At 38.4% G+C, this 21,610-nt stretch overlaps 2 protein-coding genes and 1 pseudogene across 2 annotated transcripts; 1 reads left to right on the top strand and 2 right to left on the bottom strand.

Moving 5' to 3' along the window:
• Positions 1-2,036: 2,036 nt before the first annotated feature.
• On the bottom strand, positions 2,037-8,033 carry LOC139783024 (uncharacterized; annotated as a pseudogene).
• LOC139783025 (uncharacterized) lies at positions 3,638-5,999 on the top strand. Its single transcript, XM_071722148.1, has 7 exons — positions 3,638-4,137; positions 4,230-4,283; positions 4,367-4,423; positions 4,492-4,572; positions 5,105-5,188; positions 5,248-5,533; positions 5,618-5,999. The coding sequence occupies exons 1-7, from the start codon at positions 3,744-3,746 to the stop codon at positions 5,622-5,624; spliced, it is 963 nt and encodes a 320-aa protein (XP_071578249.1). The 5' UTR covers positions 3,638-3,743; the 3' UTR covers positions 5,625-5,999.
• On the bottom strand, positions 5,518-7,337 carry LOC139783026 (putative nuclease HARBI1). Its single transcript, XM_071722149.1, has 4 exons — positions 7,123-7,337; positions 6,737-7,023; positions 6,007-6,571; positions 5,518-5,681 (listed from the first exon to the last, which is right to left on the bottom strand). The coding sequence occupies exons 1-4, from the start codon at positions 7,335-7,337 to the stop codon at positions 5,669-5,671; spliced, it is 1,080 nt and encodes a 359-aa protein (XP_071578250.1). The 3' UTR covers positions 5,518-5,668.
• Positions 8,034-21,610: the final 13,577 nt, after the last annotated feature.

The following is a 21,610-nucleotide window of genomic DNA, read 5'->3' as shown; positions in this document are numbered from 1 at the left end:
ACACTATACTTTACATTTATATTTGTTCTTTTGACTTTATTTTTCAAGTTATATTGACACGTGATATTAATTATATTACAGATTTTACTTAAATTATGTGTAATAGAAACATTTAATTTTAGTAAATTTAATTATTTTGTATGTCAAAGTTTACGATTATTTGAAAATCTACGTTTAACTTTTGTTTATGTGTTAAAATAACTTTAAGACACGTTGATTTTTTAGAGTAATTGTGTTAAAAGAACTCAAAATAATATTTAATTTCAAAATGACATAACAAAGTGTTAAGTTATCACGTTGACATAAATGTAACACAAAAATGTTAAGAAAAAAATAACATAGCTGTTGTATGTTAACTTTACATTGAAATAATAATCAAATCTTGGTGACACAAGAAAATTTTAACATATGAACCGCTATGTACACACGATTTTTTTCTATGTATATATTAGGTTATTCGACATAAATAAATAATATATAAAATATAGTATTTATATAAATATATTTGTTAACGAAAATACCCCATATGTATATATAGAATTAAATATTTCCAAGATATTAATTAACTTAAAAGTAACAGTTACCGACAAATTCAATTTCTTACCAATATTACACTCGGAAATATTAATCGTAGGCCAAACAAAAAATACGTGTCTTCTTTTTTACGGAATTTTTGTCAAAAAAGAATTGTCAAAATAATAGGGGTATAGGTCAGGGTCAAAGCATGAAAATTTCTGCAAGAATTATCAACATACTTTTTTATTACAATTTTTTTATGTTTATTAATCATTTTTACATCATCTCTACATTATTCCAAAGATCGCTCTTTGGTTATCGTGCACCGGCAACTCAGATTCACGCCGAGATACCGAGAAAGCATTTCCAGCGTAAAAACATCGTCGATCGCGCGAGCTAAGTGAGAGCGACAAGGAGGGATATTCCCCCTCTCGTTCGGCACTGCCGAGCGCTGCCGACACACCGATAGACCGAGCGTCACTCTGTGTGCGTAGTGGAGGGGGAAATTCCTCGCGCATGCGCGAGAAAAAGCAGTCCGAGGAACAACACTGATATGATTCCGGAAATCGACGGAACTTCGCGCAGTCAAGTACAAAAATTCCTAAACGCAAGCACCTATGCGATGAACGAAATTAATCCCACCGACAAGGGAACCTCGCGAAGTGGAAAATTCTGATTTTAATATAACTTTCCACACATGTAGGGGGAGTAAAAAGATGAATTTAGATATTTTTTATAGCTGCCCAAAAACGGTTTTAAGGGGTGAAACCATTGCTCATAGTAGAGCGGTTTTTTGCTTTTCTCGATATATCTCGAAAAATATTTGAGATATCAAAAAATGTTTCTTATAAAAGTTTTACAGTAAAATCTCTTCTATTCGACAACATTAATAATATTTTTTAAAAATAATTTTTTAAACAAAATTTTGATTAAAAATTAAAAAAAATTTTTTTTTGATATTTTATTAATGTGGTTGAATAAAGATGTTTTTACCATAAAACTTTTATTTGAAACATTTTTTGATATCTTGAATACTTTCCGAAATATATCGAGAAAAACAAAAAGCCGCTCTACGTATGAAGGGTGATTTCACCCTTTAGAACCATTTTTTGGCATCAACAAAAAATTTCTAAATTCATCTTTTTACACCCGCCCCTCCTACATGTGTGCAAAGTTTTATAATAAGAACATTTATGTGTATTTAACCGCAACAAATAATTTTTTCAAAAATTTATTTATTTTTGCATCTCTTATTTAAAAAAATATCTGTTGCGTGCGTTATTTAATAAAATTGTAAAATGAAGATAATTTTATCCTGAATGTACTTATAATTCTTTAAACAATATCGTAACAATTTTCGCGCTAACTAAAAATTTCTAAATTTATTCATCTGTGTGTGCGTGCGTGTGTGTGTTTTATAAAATATTAGTTTTAGATCTCGCGATAGTAGATCTCGCGAGGCTCGCTCCAACGCGCGACGCTCGGCGACCAGACTTGATGGTGGGGCGAGCGCGCAGCGGTTCTTATGCCCGGTCTTCGTGCCCGAACGTCCGGACCCTATTGATGATATTCCCCATAAGACCATACGTGTTGACAGCGTTCCCTAGAATGTATAAGAATATTTATTACAAATATTAGTAATAAATATTATAATTATCTAGATAACAATATCTTTTACTTACGAACAATTCTTATATTTCATAGTATTTACAATCATGATATTCCTCAAAGAAATGATGGATACAAAAATATTTTTTGCACCAGGAACAACGTATTATGGCAGGTGCATCACATATGGAACAGCGTGGTATTTCTTGTATATCTTTTCCAGAGAAACAAAAATCTACTGGATTTTCAAACTGTGGTGGCCGTACGTCGATATAGCCACTTTTGAACCAAGCGTATTTAAAAAGATTATGGAATCGTGGAGGGGACAGCTGTATATGCGTTAAGGATTGTAATTTAATGATATTATTTTTTAAATGTAAATTGATATCATAATTTAACAATGTAACGCGATCACTAAATGTCCTCACAAAGTTCTTCCATACTCTAAACCCATAAACATCAAGAGGTTGAATCATTGCTGTGGTTTTTTTTGGTATTGTTAAAATCCGTACATCTTTATCTTTAGATGGCATAAACTCTTGTAAGTTCGCAGGACAATGTCCGCTCCAAGAGTCTAGTAATAACACACTGAAACTTCCAGTTGCGGGTAAAAAAACATTTGTGAACCAAGATTGAAAGTGTTGTGTAGTCAGTTTGCCTGATTTCGATGCTGCGATGAAAATATTTGCAGGCCTGAACAAAGTCGCTTCTACGCGTGGTCCAAAACTTCCACTGGCCTCTTTCAATACCAAATAAAGAGGTGATTGTAATTGTCCACTTGCAGAAATTGTAGGCATAATGGTGTAGCTGTGTGTCATTGCTGATAGTGATTGAACTACACTTTCGACTGTTTTAACACCTTGTGTCGTTAACGTTCTGCCTGAATGTACTTCCAAATTAAATCCACTTTCGTCTGCATTATATGTATTTTGTACATCAAAAACATCTATAAATGATTTTACAGAGCCTATGAAATCTTGGCACGCAATTTGTAATTGTTCTTGATTTTTCTTGGATGAATGGTTTACAAATTTTGTTATTTTCCTTGACACTATTGCGTGTTTTCTTTTAAAATTTAATATTCATGTTGCTCCTGCTTTAAAATGAGGAAGATTAATTTTCTCTTTTGCTTCCAGCGCCCATCGTCGCAGATCTATATCATGCATAATACTGTTTTTGTCGTTAGCGTCTTTGAATTTGTTCAAGACGTATTCAGAAATGTATAATAGTTTTTCTCTATGAGTACCACCTCTTTGTAGGGAGAGTTCCCATTTATACAGCTGCGGCAAGGACTTTACCTTTCTAATGCCCGATTTCTTCACACCTCCTAACAGCTATCTTCCAGATAAAGATATCCGTTAGATAACTTAAAATTAGTTTTCTTCATTGAAACCTCTGGTTACGTATCTAACGAATAGCTATTCTTTGAATGCTATACTTCCGGTCAATACGCAACACTTTCGACACAAAAGGTACTAGAATGTTACTATAAATTACACCGTATTGTCCGCGAATATACCGTTCTGTCAGCGAATAAGCGAGGTGAGGTTATAATTGTGTGTTTTGCGATTAATGCCCGGTTTCTTACGTTACGGTCTCTTGAAGAAAACAATTATCAAATGGCTCAAATGGAGAAAAGAGGAGCAAATTTTACAAAGACTGAGGTCGATTTGTTAATCGACATTACATTAAAATATAAACATATAGTCGAAAATAAAAGAACCGATGCAACAACGTGGAAAGATAAAAACGAAGCTTGGGAAAAAATTTGCAACGAATTTAATGCTGTTTCGGGAAATTTTCCTCGCTCCACAAAAACAATTCGTGCAAAATATGATACGGTAAAAAAAAATATCCGCAAAAAATGCTCGTTGCTCAAAAGCGAACAAACGAAAACTGGTGGTGGTCAGTGCCCAGTGCCTTTGACTCCCTGTGAGGAAAAAATATTATCATTGACACCAAACACCATGGTGGGTCTCCAGTCCAGATTTGATAAAGACTCACAGTATGCAGGTAATTACCACACTCTATAATAGCAGAAAAATGAAATAAGAAAAACATTTTCATATAACATATCACGTTATCAGTATCTCATTTTCTTTCAGAGCCAGGTCAAAGTGGTTCAACACAGTGGACGACACAACAGGATGCAGAAGAAGGTGGTTAATAATCTGTAATGCTATTAAATGTTTAATTGTAAGTGGTCAGATTTTTTTCGTAACAATATTACATTTTCTTTTAGAATCAGAACCTAATATCGCGGATGCAGATATTTTGTTTGTAGACGACGAAAATGATGGTTAGTTATTGAAAGTATTAACATTGATCTGGAAAACAATATGAATTTTATTTTAACACTTTATAAAGATATTTTTCAGTTTTTGAAAAGAACAAAAAATGTTGGCAAAGAAAATGTGGGAGTACCTAAAGCGCCATTAATAAGTTCAGGTAAAGATTTTGTTTTAATTTTGCATCATTTAAATATTAAGGTTCCTGACCCGTTCCAACATCTTGTGAGATCGTAACGTCAGTGGCGAGAAGTGACACGTTGAGAATTCTTGCATGCAATTTTCAAATAAAAAAATTTTTGCATAAAATAACACCACATTACTTCAGCATACTTCAAAAATACTCGGAGCATTATTCCTTTCCCTTCAAAGTTAATAAACCATAAAGCCATAAAATGAATATAATACAAATGCAGGTTTATGCGCGTGGCTAGGCTTGTATTACATTCATTTTACGGCTGTTTATTAACTGTCAAGGAAAGAGAATAGTGCTCGGAATATTTTTAAAGTATGCTGAAGTGATCTAAAGTGTTATTTTATGCAAATATTTTTTTATTTGAAAATAGCATTCAAGAATTCTCAGCCTGTCATTTTTCGCCTTTGACAATCTCACAAGATGTTAGAAAGAGTCCTTAAGAACCCCTTTCTTAAGGAATATTAAGAAAAGTATTAAACGTAATGTGTTTTTGTAGAAAAATCGGCGAATACCGAAAAACCCCACATGGAAAAGAAAATCGATGCTGTGGATTCTGTTCGCGAGATTAATAAACGAAAAGGTATAAAATATCACAGAATATCAAAAGAAATAATTTACAACCATAATTAATCATTGTAGGAACTGATGCTAAGTTTATTTTTAAAAACAAACGGACCAAGCCGTTTACTGAAAATCCTCAAATTACGGAACAGAACTTGCAGTTGAGAAACGAACTCTTGGTGTTACAAAAAAAATTATTAGTGCAAGAAATAGAAGATAAGTCAAAAATTACGAAACTGACAATCGAAAATTTAAAGTTGGATGCGCAGATTAAGAGACAAACACTACATAAATTCAACACAAAATCCGAAATTGACGAGAATGACGAGAATGACGAGAATGACGAGGTTATTGATGATGATTAGTAAGTATATTTCCATGATAATTTGTACAATATACAATTCGTGTAGTATAATAGATTTGTTAACATGATACTCTTTATTTGCAGTAATTAATAATGGACCATATGGCACCACTTGGAATAACCGTTAGGCAGGTTCTAGTTGCGTAATCTACAAAATAAGAGTGATACATTTCTGTAAAGTGCCAAAGAAGTTATGTGATATTCCGTAGAATAGATTATATATAAAGAAAAGATTATATATAAAGAAGCTTTGTAAGATATTACATAACAAAGATCAGATACAAAAAAGTTATTTTTAGTTTAAAACATGAATATTTTTAGTTTAAAACATGAATATTTTATACTTTCGTTAAATTTAGCATTAAATTTACCTTGAAAAATACTCATCAAAAAGTTATTTTTAGTTTAAAACATAAATATTTTTAGTTTAAAACATGAATATTTTATACTTTCGTTAAAAACATTAAATTTACCTTGAAAAATACTCATCGATGAGTGCTTGTCTGACATTATTATCTCCCACTTGAACTTCTCGTTGATTCCAGTTGCCATTTCCAATTTCCTCGTCAGGTAAATCTACATATGCAGGAGGTTCTTCTTCGTTTTTATTTCTGGCTATGTTGTGTAGAACTGCTGTAGCTACGATGATGTCTTGCACAGTCCTTATTTTAACTCTCATACCTAAACTTAAAACTGGAAATCGACGCTTCCAAACTCCAAATACCCGTTCAACAATATTCCTCGTTCGTATGTGAGCACTGTTGTAACTATTTTCTGCTGCAGTAGTTGGATGCAAAAGAGGAGTAAGAAGATATTTCTTGATTGGATATCCACTATCTCCAAGTAATATTCCCGGACGAAACTCGCCTTCTTCTAATCTTCGGCGTAGTCGACTGTGTTGAAAGATTGTAGCATCATGAACAGAACCCGGCCACCTAGCCACAACGTCAATAATTCTCATATTGTGATCGCAAACAACTTGGGTATTAAGAGAAAAGAATCCTTTTCGATTTCTAAACTCTTCTGCGTGTTCACCTCCTAAAAATATTTCTTATGAATGTCATTGCTTAAAAGGAGTAAATAAGAATTCAAAATTATTTTGTGAACTTAATGTAAGTACAGTAAATACAGTATTCTCAGTTTACATAGTTTATATATTTTGTTACAGTTCATAATTTATATTTCATAGTTTTATAAACTCACCGGGAGATTGTATTCTAATATGGGTTCCATCGATGCATCCAATTACCCTTGGAAATTTGTACATATCATAAAATGCCTGTTGCGTTGTACGAATTTCCACATTAGATTGAGGCATATTGATCATTGTTGCTGATAACGAAGCTATGGCCATGGATACTTTTGCGATGACTCGGGAAGCTGTACTAATGCTTACTCCACTAAAATCACCGCAGGCACGCAGAAAATTGCCCGTGGCATAAAATCTCAACGTTAACAACAACTGATTGATCGGTGTCAATGATCTTGACCTATAATTACATTAAAAAAATTTCAATCAACAACTACTCGTTAAGTAATAATACATCATTATCTCATAAATTAACTTTATTATTCGAACAGAATCATACTTGTTCCGGAGTATTATCAGTCGGTCTTCAATTGCATGCAACAATTCAAGTACTGTATCCTTTTTCAAACGAAATCGATCGAAAAATTCTTTGTCATCCCACACTTGAAAATTGTTCGGTTTATTTCTTATTACATAGGGTCTTCTTTCGACAAATTCATCATTATCATCAATATCATCATCAGATTCAAAAATAAGATCCACGAGCAAATCCATTATTATATGTTTGTCTTTTCACAAGCGTTCTCAAAACAGCAACTGTTTAGGTTACAACTGTAACTTTTTAGGTTACAATATCTGCCAGAAATTAATATCTGCCAGATATCCGCTACTTCGGGTAGAGGATAACTTTATCCGTCGGATACCAACTTTACAGAGGTGAAGAAAACCGATTCTGGGAGATATCTGTTGGATAAAGTTATCTAGAACTTATCTAGAGGTGAAGAAATCGGGCATAAACCGATGTTGGACTGATGATAAACTGTAACGTCCCTTTTTTCCACTTTTCCAGAATTCAACAGCTTTTCGTTTATAGTTATTATTTACAACTTCGTATTCTTCCACTGTACAACTATCTTCTCCCTCATCTTCATCAAGTTCTTCTACTTCTTCTATTTCGTCAGCTGCGACAAATTCTGCATCGTGTAAGTCCCAATAATTCTCAAATTCTAATGTAGTGTCGGTCTGCATAGCAAATGATATGTCATCCATTGAATTTTTTATAATATTCTTTATAGTATCATGCAATTCAATTTCTTTATCATTTGTAGGTGTTTGTGGAATATTTGAAATTTGGAATGAAACCATTAACATATTGAGAACATTCGCAGGATTTACACGTAACATTTTGGTTTGTTAAGCTAAAAATATGCACTTTTTCTGAATTAAAATTTTTGACAATCTTTTACACTTGTATGAATTGTTAAACTCGTGGGCACTTATACTAAAACTATGCGCAATATTTCCGACTTATATAGAGCCTTATCATCTTATTTATATCTTCTTTATATCAGAATCTTCCGAGTATGGAAAATTACTGCAAAATATTCTCACGTATAACGTGTGTGATTACATATTACATTGCGACACTAGACGTAAATGAGCGATATGCACGTGTACATTGCACGTTGTACAATATACACATTGCAATATGATCATATTGTTTATATATTACACGTACATCATATTGCATATTTTCACGTAAATGAACGATATACACGTGGTATAATATAATCGCTTCTGTTAGGTATCACAGTATATTGTATTAGGTGCATATCGCTCATTTATGTCTAATCGCAATGCAGATTAGTCACGTACGTTGTACGTGAAGATAATCACGTACGTTGTACGTGAAGATAGTCACATACGTTGTACGTAAAGATATTTTGCAGTAATTTTTCATATTTAAAATTGTTACAATATTGTTTAAAGAATTATAAGTACATTCAGGATAAAATTATCTTCATTTTACAATTTTATTAAATAACGCACGCAACAGATATTTTTTTAAATAAGAGATGTAAAAATAAATAAATTTTTAAAAAAATTTATTCGTTGCGGTTAAATACACATAAATGTTCTTATTATAAAACTTTGCACACATGTAGGAGGGGCGGGGGTAAAAAGATGAATTTAGAAATTTTTTGTTGATGCCAAAAAATGGTTCTAAAGGGTGAAATCACCCTTTATATGTAGAGCGGCTTTTTGTTTTTCTCGATATATTTTGGAAAGTATTTAAGATATCAAAAAATGTTTCAAATAAAAGTTTTATGGTAAAAACATCTTTATTCAACCACATTAATAAAATATCAAAAAAAAAATTTTTTTTTAATTTTTAATCAAAATTTTGTTTAAAAAATTATTTTAAAAAAATATTATTAATGTTGTCGAATAGAAGAGATTTTACTGTAAAACTTTTATAAGAAACATTTTTTGATATCTCAAATATTTTTCGAGATATATCGAGAAAAGCAAAAAACCGCTCTACTATGAGCAATGGTTTCACCCCTTAAAACCGTTTTTGGGCAGCTATAAAAAATATCTAAATTCATCTTTTTACTCCCCCTACATGTGTGGAAAGTTATATTAAAATCAGAATTTTCCACTTCGCGAGGTTCCCTTGTGAGAAAAAATCGTTGTTAAAAGCTATACTTTGCACGAAATTAACGGGAAAGGCAATGTACGATTTCCAAACGCGAGACATACACTCTTTTGCTCAATTGAAGCAGGAAATAGAAATGTGCTATTTAGCAAAGCGAAGCACCACGCACATTCAGAGAGAATTTAATATGCTTCAGCAAAAGCAAGGCGAAAGCGCGAGAGAATACGGACTCCATGTAGACAAATTATCAATGGAACTCTATCAGTCTATGATCGAAGGCCGTGGACATTCCTCGGATAAAAAAAAAAGCGATATTAGATACGATACAGTAACTAGCGCTAGAAAATTTTCAGTTAGGACTCCGAGAAGACATTCAAACTATCGTGCGATCACGAAATTACGCTAACCTCACAGCGGCAATTTTGGGCGCCACGTCCGAGGAGAAATTGAAAGGACCTCCTCAGCGCTCGACATATAATACCGACCGAAGCAAAAACGGTCAAGAGCAAACCCGACAAGCTCGAAGCGTCGGAGTTAAATGCCATAAATGCGGAAAGCTCGGACAAGAATGCCGCACTAGCCAATACGCCGATAGATATTCTCTCCCGAGAGCAGAAAAACCCAGCGGAATAAATACCGTTGAGAAATATTGCTCCCACTGCAAGAAAGCAGGACACAAAAAGGAATACTGCTGGTCACTGAACGGACGATCCGAAAAGGAACGGACTCGCCAATCTAAATATAATGCACGGGACAAGAAAACGATAAATGCGACAGAAAAGAGTCGAGGAAATAAGACCCTGGAGCCGGATGATGAAACGTCATATAGCGACAGCAGCAGCAGCAGCAGCCGCAGCAGCAGTAGCGACCAACAAGAGAAACCGAGAAAGCATAAGACGCGACGCGCGCTCGAGTACCGAGTAGCTCAAGTGACAGGTAAAGCGGATAAGAATTCTAATCTAGACCTCGTCACTCTTCCGATGCGAGAAGCAACTAAGGGAAAACTGAATTTTTTGCTTGATTCCGGAGCCGCCATTGCAGCCGCTCACTTCGGGTAAGCAGCCGAGAGCGGGTGACACTCTGCGGGAAACGTGTAAGAAGGCGGAGGTAACGACCGAGCCGACATCCGGCATACGAGAGTCCAGGCAACGGCATGGGCGCACAAACTCGCGTATCCTATTATGTCCCGTTTAGGAAAAAACGACGCATGCGCGACGGCGAACGCATCAGGTGCAAAATGAGATCAAATCTCCCGGCGAGCACAAAAGAGAGACTCGTCGTGAGGAGTAGGCGTCAAATCCAGGCAACCATTCGGATTATCCATTTGCGCATTGCCCATATGGCTATTTCTTCTCTGATTAGCATCTAAGTTTAGCGTCGTGCCCATATGGCTGTGTTTTATTTGTAGGGATAGCCGATAAGGCATGAATAGATTAAGTTATGATCAATAGGTCGCTGACCATATAACGGACGTTTATTTTCTTTATTTTATGTCGGTTTACTATCGCAATAAGGTGTATTTTGGCGCACAAGAGATCAGCGCGGTTATTCGTGCGCATATTAAGTGAACCGCGACAATCTCCAGGAATAAAGGTTCGGAGGAGCACTAGCCGGACCTGGGATACGCGACTGCAAGGTCGGCGTCGTCGGCGGAACACCAGTTTCAAAAGGGGACCTCTTCCCCAGGAACAGAGGTCTAAATTGCCGTCGAGGGGACCTGGTAAGCACGCCCATAAGGTCGGCGTCGTCGGCAGGCCGCTAGTTCGTGTGCGGAACATCCGCCACAGGAACGGAGACCCAGGGACACATTAAGAGGACCTGGTAGACGCGATTATAGGGTCGGCGTCGTCGGCAGCCCACGGGTACGGTTTATTGTATGTAAGACATTGGCCACAGGAACGAAGACCCAAAACCATCTCCGGAGGACCTGCTAATAGCGTCCAGAGGGTTGGCGTCAACGGCCGCCAGTGAGTGATGCACCCGGACATCTTCCACAGGGAATTGACCCGGATTCGTCATCGGGGGCATCTCCAACGAGGTGCGCACGGGTCGGCGTCAACGGCCGACAACAACGAGTGCACCCGGACATCTTCCACGGGGAAGCGACCCGGAATCGTCATCGGGGGCATCTCCAGGGAGGTGCGCACGGGTCGGCGTCGACGGCAAACGAAGTCGGCAGACCGACGATACCTGATGCAGCGGCGCCAGCGTAGGAAAGTTCCTACGTCGCAATAAGCGCGGAAATTTCCACCGGGAAGTTCGACAACATCCCCACGCGGGGACGGCGTGATCAAGTGCGCAGTTAGGAACATTCGGGGATGAAAATCGCGTAGTGGGGGAACGTGCGCCATGGTGGGGTGCCAAAGTGAAAGCGGCAGCTCGAGGCAGTCTCTCGAGTATCGGCTTAGCGAACGGACGTGTCTCAAAGTAGTTCCGCGTAACGCGAAGATAGAGTACGACGATAGCGGTAGTAGATACTTAACAATCGGGAACTTCCGCGTGATTGCGCGTTAAACGCTCGCTCGACAATAGCGAGAGGTACAAAGTTATCAATTAACAATAATATCCGGTGTGAACGGATAGAACGGCGACGACCATAAGTGCGTGTCGAGCATACTACCATCGCGGACATTGAGTCTCGCGACTACGAGATATTGTACGAACGGCGTTGTCTGTTATATTTAAACAACCGAGATCAACAAATTCAGCGATTGTTAATCCACAAAGCGCGATCCACACCGAAGCGTGGCGACACCGTGGTGAAACCACTTTATGTAATTGTGAAGCGATTTGTAGAATAGAAACGGCGATCTGGAATTAAAGAATAGTAATTCTGAAACAAAGTCTCAAGATTAATTATAAAATTATCCGTACTTACCTTCCACTTACCTTGTCCGTCGGCGATGATCCATCGTGGTCCAGCGGCGATCCGGTATGCGGTGAAGCGAGGATCCGGGGAAGTCCAGCAGCAGCGATGATCCATCCGGGGCAGGAGCTGAAACAAAAGAAGAGTATTAGTACACTAATAATATTAATTAACGAGACATCTGGTGACCTGGTATGCGATTAGGCGAAGATCCGGGGAAACAGAGCAGCGGTAATGATCCATCCTGGGACGTCATTCTGAAATAAATAAAATTATATTAGCGCCCGGTTAATTATCGGGGCGATAAGCGAAATTACCTTCTCGGTAAGTAGAGTTCAAACCGAGTGGCGACCGTTAGATGGGAAGATAGCCGCGCCAATCGGGCTCAACTCGTACCGTCCGGTCACACCATCACCTTCATCAAGGTAGGAAAATTAAAAGATAAGACTAAAATAAGAGAAAAGAAAATAGCGCTAACCGGCGTAACTAGACATCAAATATACACCCTCGGAAAAATACGAGCATCAATACTAATAGGTAAGGAAACACTACGGCATACCATGTACGTAGTACGAGACGATTTCCCGATGGCCTACGAAGGCATTCTGGGAATCGATTTTCTGAAAAAACATCAAGCCGTTCCCAATCACGCCGAAAATCGATTAAAAATCGTTTAAACTACAGCCGTATCAAAAGTTTACTTTACCGCCGCGCAGCGAAACAATAATATCCGCGATAACCAACACGAATAAAGTAGGTATCGTAAGGGGTGAAGAAATAATTCCGGGAGTATTTATCGGTAACTGTATGGTAAAACCGATAGACTTTATCTATCCAATAAGCATAGTAAACGTTATTGAAAAGCCTGTCAAAATTATCACACCGCATGTAACTCTAGAAGAGGTACCGGTAACTGACACGGCCGACATACTCACGTTACAGCCGACAGAAGAGCGCGAATCCATCACGGAGAGACGCGAAAAATTACGTCGTAAATTAAGAATGGATCATTTAAATAACGAGGAAAGAAACACGTTGGAACAAATATGCGATAATTTTTGCGATGTATTCCATTTAGAGAACGATAAGTTGACGTGCACCCTGGCGGTGAAACATGAGATCCCGACGCGAGCAGATAGCGCGCCGGTGAACGTCCGACCTTATCGTTTGCCAGAGAAGTATAAGGAGGAAATAAATCGGCAAATTAACAAGATGCTAGAGGATGGAATTATCCGCCCTAGTACGAGTCCGTGGAACTCCCCAATATTAGTGGTACCTAAAAAACCTGATGCTTCAGGAAAAATAAAATTTCGAATCGTTATAGATTTCCGCAAGCTCAACTACCTTACAATAGGAGATTCATTTCCGTTGCCAAACATTGCAGAAATACATGATAAATTAGGAAAGGCCAAATATTTTACAACATTAGATCTCGCGTCCGGTTACCATCAGATACCGATGCATGAGAAAGATAAAAAGAAGACAACATTTTCCACACCCAATGGACACTACGAATTTAACCGAATGCCTTTCGGACTAAAGAACGCGCCAAAAACTTTTCAGCGAGCAATAACAATAGCACTAATGGGATTAGAAGGTATCAAATGTCTCGTTTATCTCGACGATATTGTAATATACGGAGCAACCTTGGCCGAACACAACAGGCGTCTAATTGAAGTACTACAGCAATTACGAAAATATCGTTTCAAACTTCAACCCGATAAGTGCGAATTCTTGCACAAAGAAGTAATATATTTTGGGCAAATTATTTCAGAAAACGGAATACTACCAGACCCTGCCAACATACAAGCAGTGATAAGGTGTAAAACGCCTAAACGAGCAAAAGATGTACAGACTTTTCTTGGATTTGCTGGATACTATCGGAAATTTATCGAAAATTTTTCTAAAATCGCAAAACCTCTAACAAAACTATTGAGAAAGGGGGAAAAATTGATTTGGACAACCGAACAACAAATGGCGTTCGAAACATTAAAGGAAAAACAAACTACGGCACCCATATTAAATTACCCAGATTTTAGTCAGGAGTTCTTAGTAACTACAGACGCATCCGACTATGCAATTGGAGCCGTGTTATCACAAGGAACAGTAGGACAGGACAGACCGACAGCATACGCCAGTAGAGTATTAAATAAGGCGGAGCAAAATTATAATACGACAGAAAAAGAATTATTAGCCATCGTATGGGCCGTAAAACATTTCAGACCTTATGTGTATGGAACGAAATTTAAAATAATTACTGATCATAGACCATTAATATGGTTATTTAACGTAAAAGACCCCGGCTCGAGATTAATTAGATGGAGACTTAAGCTAGAAGAGCACGATTACGAGATCATCCACAAGGCAGGCAAAATGAAATTTAGTAAAGCAATTCCCGTAGAAAATCAAGAAGCAGCTACAGTCGCGAAAGCTTTTGTTATTAAAATCGTGTTAGAACACGGAATACCGGAGAAAGTACTCACGGATCAGGGTACAAATTTTACTAGCAAAATGTTCAAAAACGTGTGTAAATTATTAAAAATTGAAAAAATACAAACGACAGCTTATCACCCAGAAAGTAACGGAGCATTGGAGCGGTCGCACCGCACATTAGCCGAATATTTAAGAAACTACATAAATGAAGATCAAACGAATTGGTATGAATGGCTGCCCTATTCGATGTTTACATATTATGGGCGTTACTACTTTTATTTATGCGGTTATCTACCTTATTCTAACTTATCCGTTATTGCGTGAGTAGGAGTTAGCCCAAGAATCGTGAATCGCAAGGAGGTTAGAAATGGAGGCGACACAATTTATAGATCTGGTATAAACAGAGTATATTTACATTATTTACATATGGTAAAGTGTCAGTGTAGTTTAGAAACGACGATATTTCACGCGAAAGTCACCTCGCTGCTTGGTTTGTGTGGCGACGTCTCTCGTTGGCTTCCTCGGACTCGTCTGGGTGGCCACAGCAACAGGGACTCGTGCTTTGGGCTTTAAGTCCTCAGGATCCATAGAAGGAGCTACGTCGGGTGTTCGCTTCCTTTTCTTGATAGCTGACCTGATAGCTGGACGAATCCGGGGACGTTTAGGCGACGGAGTGCGAGGCTGCTCGCTTGGAGTGTCCGAACGCTGTGATTGGCTGAAAGGCGACTCGCGCCGTATAAGCGTCCAAGCGCTGTGATTGGCTTGGCGTCTCGCGCCTTGTAAGCGGCTAGCGCGCTGTTGGCTGGTAGGCGACTCGCGCCGTGTAAGCGGCTAGCGCTGTGTTGGCTGATTAGGCGGCTCGCGCCGTGTAAGCGGCTAGCGCTGTGATTGGTCGACGGGCGACTCGCGCCGTGTAAGCGTCTAGCGCTGTGATTGGTCGACGGGCGACTCGCGCCGGGTAAGCGACCGAGCGCGGTTCTAGGCGACTCGCGCCGGGTAAACGACCAAGCGCTGTTTTAGGCGACTCGCGCCGGGTAAGCGACCAAGCGCTTGTCTAGGCGATTAACGCCGTTTGAGTCTTCTGAGCGTCTAGGCGCTTCGACTCGAGGCGACTGGCGCCTAAGAATATCCGCCTCGGTCCCGTAGGGGGTCTCTCTTTATACCCGTCGGTGCGGAATCTTGAACTCGCGAAAATGCGCGGGCGATGCGACGCCTAGCGGCGTTGCCGCGAACTGCCGGTATTACAGGCGCCGCGCGGGCGTGTACTAATGGTGGCGCATGCCGCCACACATATAATACAACCCCCCACACCACGACAGGGTTTACACCGTTCGAATTAGTTTACGGTCTTCAAGAGCCATATTACCGACAGCTTTAACGAAACCTCCAAAACTTACATATACCTACGATAATTACGCACAAGAACTTCGAGAAAGAATACGCGCAACGAACGAAATAGCTAGAGAACACACCAAGCAAGAAAAGATTAAGGCGAAGCAACAGTATGATAAAAAAATGAATATAGAAACATTTAAAGCAGGAGATCAAGTACTATTATATGACGAAATGGTTCGACGAGGAAGATCAAAGAAGCTAGAATCGCAGTGGATAGGACCGTACACAGTAACGGAAAAAATTAATGACGTAAATTACACAATTAAAAAAGGACGAAAAACGTTACGCGTACACGCAAACAGACTAAAGACCTTTATTGAAAATTAAAAAGATACATAGAAAAAGCATAAGCGAGAGCAAGAATACCTAAAAGTACCCACCGAAAGCAAATAATAGCATTATAACAAACTAGCAAGAGTAATACTCGAAATCTCACGTTAATTACGACAGGGAGCACCGTGCCTTTGACCTACTGCTCGTGGTCCCTCAGCCTGTCGTCGCGCTATAGCGTCCAACAGCACGAGACGTCCAACGCGACGAACCGGAGCGTCCATGATAATTGGGGGCCCGGGTGGACCCGGCCGCCGAAGGGCCCTTTCGGCTTCACGTATGCTCCGTCCGCGCCGGTAGAGAAAATTGACAAATGCCTTGACAGCCCCCGGAACACCTGGATAGTTCGCTCGAGATGATATACCCAAGTACGTGCGAGGCTTCCTCGCCAAATTTTATCTCCAAATCAGGCAACCTTGATTGGCTGGGCATAACGAAATCACGACACCAAGACTAGTCACAAATTAAAGTGTACTCTGCTCAGAGATCAGAAGCAGACTAAATAAAACTCGCCAGAGAAATTATAAGAGAGCGATTTGCCGACATCCGTTGTCAGCAAAAGTTAAGATAAGTATTCCTATTACAGGATAATGATGCTCATCCTCTGTCAGCACCCCGCAACAGGAGCGCCGCCCATACCACCGTACGAGGTAACGCAATTTATCAACGAACCAGGTATCTATTTCGAGAGAATCGGACACCTGCAGCAAACGAAGGCAACGTGGAAATTAGCAATACGCACAGACGTAACCGCATTAAAAGTCAGACATCAACAGCTTCAAAGATATCTAGGGCATACCGAAGAACTTTGCAGTTATGCCACTGGAGACATCAAAAATACATGTCAGATTGCTCTCCGAACCACTAAGAGAGAAAACGATAGAATGACACGCGCCCTAGAACATCTACAAACGATGTACAAATCACCCGTCATTAAACGAGGCGTAATCGATGCCATCGTCCAGATAAGTAAAACTTTATTTGGTACCATGGATGCTGAGGATGCAAAAATAATAAACAAACAAATACAAATACTGAATAATCAGCAACAAACGCTACAGCACGCAGCGAAGAACCAGCTGAAGATCATCAACTCCACATTAGGCCACATGGAAATTTAGAACAAACGCTTTCATATAACGAAAATTTACTGGCTAACGTTACAAGGAAACTGCAAGACCAATTCATACACCGAGAGGAAATAGATGAACAAATACTATTAATAACCGCTATCCTAGCTAACCTCACGACAGACATAAACGATATTACAGACTATTTAACATATGCAAAAAATAACATTTTACTTACACGCGTACTTCCAATAGAGAATATAATCGTAGAATTAAAAGAAGCAACCGCACACTTAACCAGAGGATTAAACTTTCCATTTAAAATTCAGACAGAAAACTGGAACACTATTCAAAAATACGTAGACGTAAGCGCGTACTACGACAATTCAAACGTATATACTATCCTCGCGTTTCCAATAGTAGCCTACCCGATATACGAAATTATAAAAATCACACCCGTACCAATACACAACGACCATAATGTATTCACATTACTAGAACCTTCACACACACTATTAGGAATAAACCGAGAAAATCATAATTATATAATATTAAAAGAAAGCGACTTAAATAAATGTACGCGAGAAACTACTAAAGTTATATGCGAGCAAAATTTCCCTGTGTATTTTATAACTGCGAATGCACCAAGCAAAGTGCAACTTTTTGTAAAAGCGCCTAGATACATAGAAAACCGTAGACAACGTCACATTCTTTCAAATGTAACATTCTGGATAACATTAGCCGAACCTCAAACATGGTTATATATTCCACTCCAAAAATATCAGAAATAATAACACAGGCACACAAAAAAAAAGTGTCTTGGCCGAGACACTACACTAGTGTATTCCCATGTACTTTTTCCCGCTGAATCCGAATCCGAAGTCAGAATTGTCAGATTGGCTAAAATTTATGAGATAACCACAATAAAACAATTTTTTTTTGCCTTTAATTCGTGTTTTTGAGCATTTTTTTGTGGTTATCTCATAAATTTTAGCCAATCTGTCTTCGGATTCGGATTCAGCGGGAAAAAGTACATGGGAATACACTAGTGTGGTGTCTCGGCCAAGACACTACACTAGTGTATTCCCATGTACTTTTTCCCGCTGAATCCGAATCCGAAGTCAGAATTGTCAGATTGGCTAAAATTTATGAGATAACCACAAAAAAAACAATTTTTTTTCCCTTTAATTCGTGTTTTTGAGCATTTTTTTGTGGTTATCTCATAAATTTTAGCCAATCTGACAATTCTGACTTCGGATTCGGATTCAGCGGGAAAAAGTACATGGGAATACACTAGTGTAGTGTCTCGGCCAAGACACTTTTTTTTTGTGTGCCTGTGTAATTCAATGTAATGAACTTCCAGAAAATAAAATTAAAATTGAAAAAACCGGAAAAATAACATTGCGCGATAATTGTAAATTAACTACACCAGATATATTCTTAGAAACAAAAAACCGAATTTATACTAAATATGTACAAATGTATTTACCGGAATTCAATGTAACAAATACCATAGAGAAAAGTATAACTTTAGACAACAAATTAGATTCCGAAAAAGAAATAAAGTTAGAACCAGTAATCAGAAATCCGTCAGAATTAATAAAATTAAGTTTAAGTCTAGATGAAATTAAAAAGGAAGTGGAAAATAACTAGCCAAGCGTTTTTACAAATAAGAATATTGTATATCTGATAGGTTCCGCGACCGTAATTGTAACCGTAGTAAGCATTATAGTTGTAATCATTTATATAATAAAGAAAAAAAGAAACCACTAAGAATTTAAAGGGTGAAAACAATAACGTACATATTAGCATATAAGAAAATTAGATTGTAACCTCTCAAGGAAAAGACAAACACACAAATAAATAACAAAAAACTTCGTGTACTCAGTTTTTCTTTTTCCGCGGGGGAAGGGATGTTGTGAGCGCACAACGTATTAAGGAGTAATTAATGTACTTGGCAACACCGAGTTGCCTCCTAACTAAATCCGACCCTAGCGACAAAAGTAAAATCTAACATCCGCCTAAAAAACTGACGATTGCATCGGACGATCGATCATCCGATGCAATCCGACACGGGAACCAGGAGCTCCGTTCAACTTCTGGACAACCAAAAACGCTGACGCGAAGATCAGCGCAAGGCACTGACCGCGTAAGGTTAGCGCTACCTCGGGAGCGCCCGAGTTAGCAACGGCACGCGACTCGGACATGATAAATACCGCCGAATCTACGATCGGGCGGGCAGTCGCTAGTTAACACCAACGCGTATACGTGCGTCTCACACTGTCGCAATAACTATCACACTAATTATAAATCGCTAAACGCTTTCAGTTACGCGAATATCGGGATTTAAATAAATAGGACTATTGTTAAATTGTACAAGGGAAATATATTTTACTTACACTTGTTCTACACATTGTGACGAGCTTTACTCTCTGACCCGAAATCCCCGAATTTTGTGCCGGCCCCGAGCACAACTCCCGGTTACGGCACAACAATATATAAAATGAGATACTAGCCGTCTAGGGAAAACATTGAAGAACAATATCGTGCAATTACAACTACGATAGAAGTCTAGAAAAAAGTGTTATGCTTTTAACTTTTAAGAATTAAAAAAATTAAAAAAATCAGTTTCCAGAAAATCGGTAACGAAAAACTACACACTCTATAGCACTTTCCGGAAAATTCTACCCCTATTTTATATACTTGTGGTAAAAATTCGGTCCAATAGTTTTTAAGTTAAAAACGCACAAACATACACCATCCGTAAGGATTTTATGGTATTTATATAGAATAGCTACTGCACCTCAAAAATTAATAAAAATAGGCTCATTCGACGAATTTTGGCACGAAACGAAAGAATCTGGCGGAAAAATGCAGCGGTCTGCCCTGCGAAGCAAGATATTTAGCGTTAAAGTTGACGATTCTTAGGTTAGAAATCCTGCCATACCGACGTGATGTAGCGATCATGAACATGCCCCGCGGCCACACGCGCATACTCTGTCAGCTCTGTGGCCACAAGCGCAGCGACGTTCAAATTATTATTTACAACCTCCAAATGTATTCAGTCGAGCAAATATATAATAATCCGTGGCTCTTGGTACAAGATGTTGTTGGCGATGCGAAAACATGGCCCAAATTTATTCAGAAGATGTTTTGGGAGAAAAATTTTAAAGATCATAATAGAATGATCATTGTAAATTTTGCAATTTTAAATCACGTTTCGGAAGATTTTTTGCACGATATCCTAAGTTTTACATTGAGAAACGCATACACACAGGAGAGGAAACGTAATATTAAGGATAGATTCCGTTATTTAAATCACGAGGTAACTTAATTTTAATTGATAATTATATGATCAAATAAGTATTATTGTTTTTTATACTTTGTAGGAATTCGGGCAAATTCGTCGCAGCAATGTATACAGCTACAGCGTTTATGAGAAAAAAATGTTGGATTTAAATTTCAACCCAATGCATAAATAATAAAAATTAATTTATTTAAACGTCTAATATATATATATATATATAACATGTGTTAATAGAATATATTAATTGAAATATGAAATTGACTGACTTCACAACGGGATACATCAAACATTAATTGTGAGAAATGCGGATGTTGCAACACAGTTTTTTATTATTGTTCCGATGTCGAAATGTGTCTCCAAATGTTAATTAATCTGCTTGCCCGGCCTCGACAGTAGACAATGGAGGATACATCTGAGCGATGACGTCGAAGAAGATTTCTATTCTCTCAGCCCTAGGATGAGCGTGTTTGAATAAAAATTCAAACAAATATCCCTCGACATGGTACGATCGAGTCCCGTATTTTGGAATATGTGCTCGAACTTCTCTCCAAACACGTTCAATGTGCTGAGTATGGGCGCCTGTAAATTAAGAAGTATTTATTTTAACATATAGGTACTTGTAACTATCACATGTTTTGTCGTTACTTACCAGTATCTGGATCGACGAAGTTGTACGTGTGATTGACTGTCAGATGTTGGAAGCCCTCATTGTTAAGACAATTATAGGACTTTCAACAATCTGAAACAATCGTTGTTCCTGGCAGAATCCACTCCTTAATGCATGCCAGGAGCGTTTGTTCCGTACGATCCTCTACTGGCACAATAAAAATTTTCTTCGACTCTCGCTCGTATCCTCCAAATATCCAAGTGCCTTTCAAAAGGCGACCACGATTGTATTTACGATGGCCAATTTTTGCCTCGTCGATTTCAACGGTGCGTCCTGGACCTCCAAGTTTCTCACTGCACTTATCAGCCCAGTACGCACAG

The sequence above is a fragment of the Temnothorax nylanderi genome, unplaced genomic scaffold (assembly GCF_030848795.1).
Source record: "Temnothorax nylanderi isolate EJ_2023f unplaced genomic scaffold, tnyl_v1.0 TNYL_tig0462_pilon, whole genome shotgun sequence".
Taxonomy (NCBI): domain Eukaryota; kingdom Metazoa; phylum Arthropoda; class Insecta; order Hymenoptera; family Formicidae; genus Temnothorax; species Temnothorax nylanderi.
This window is presented reverse-complemented; position numbering and strand designations above follow the sequence as displayed.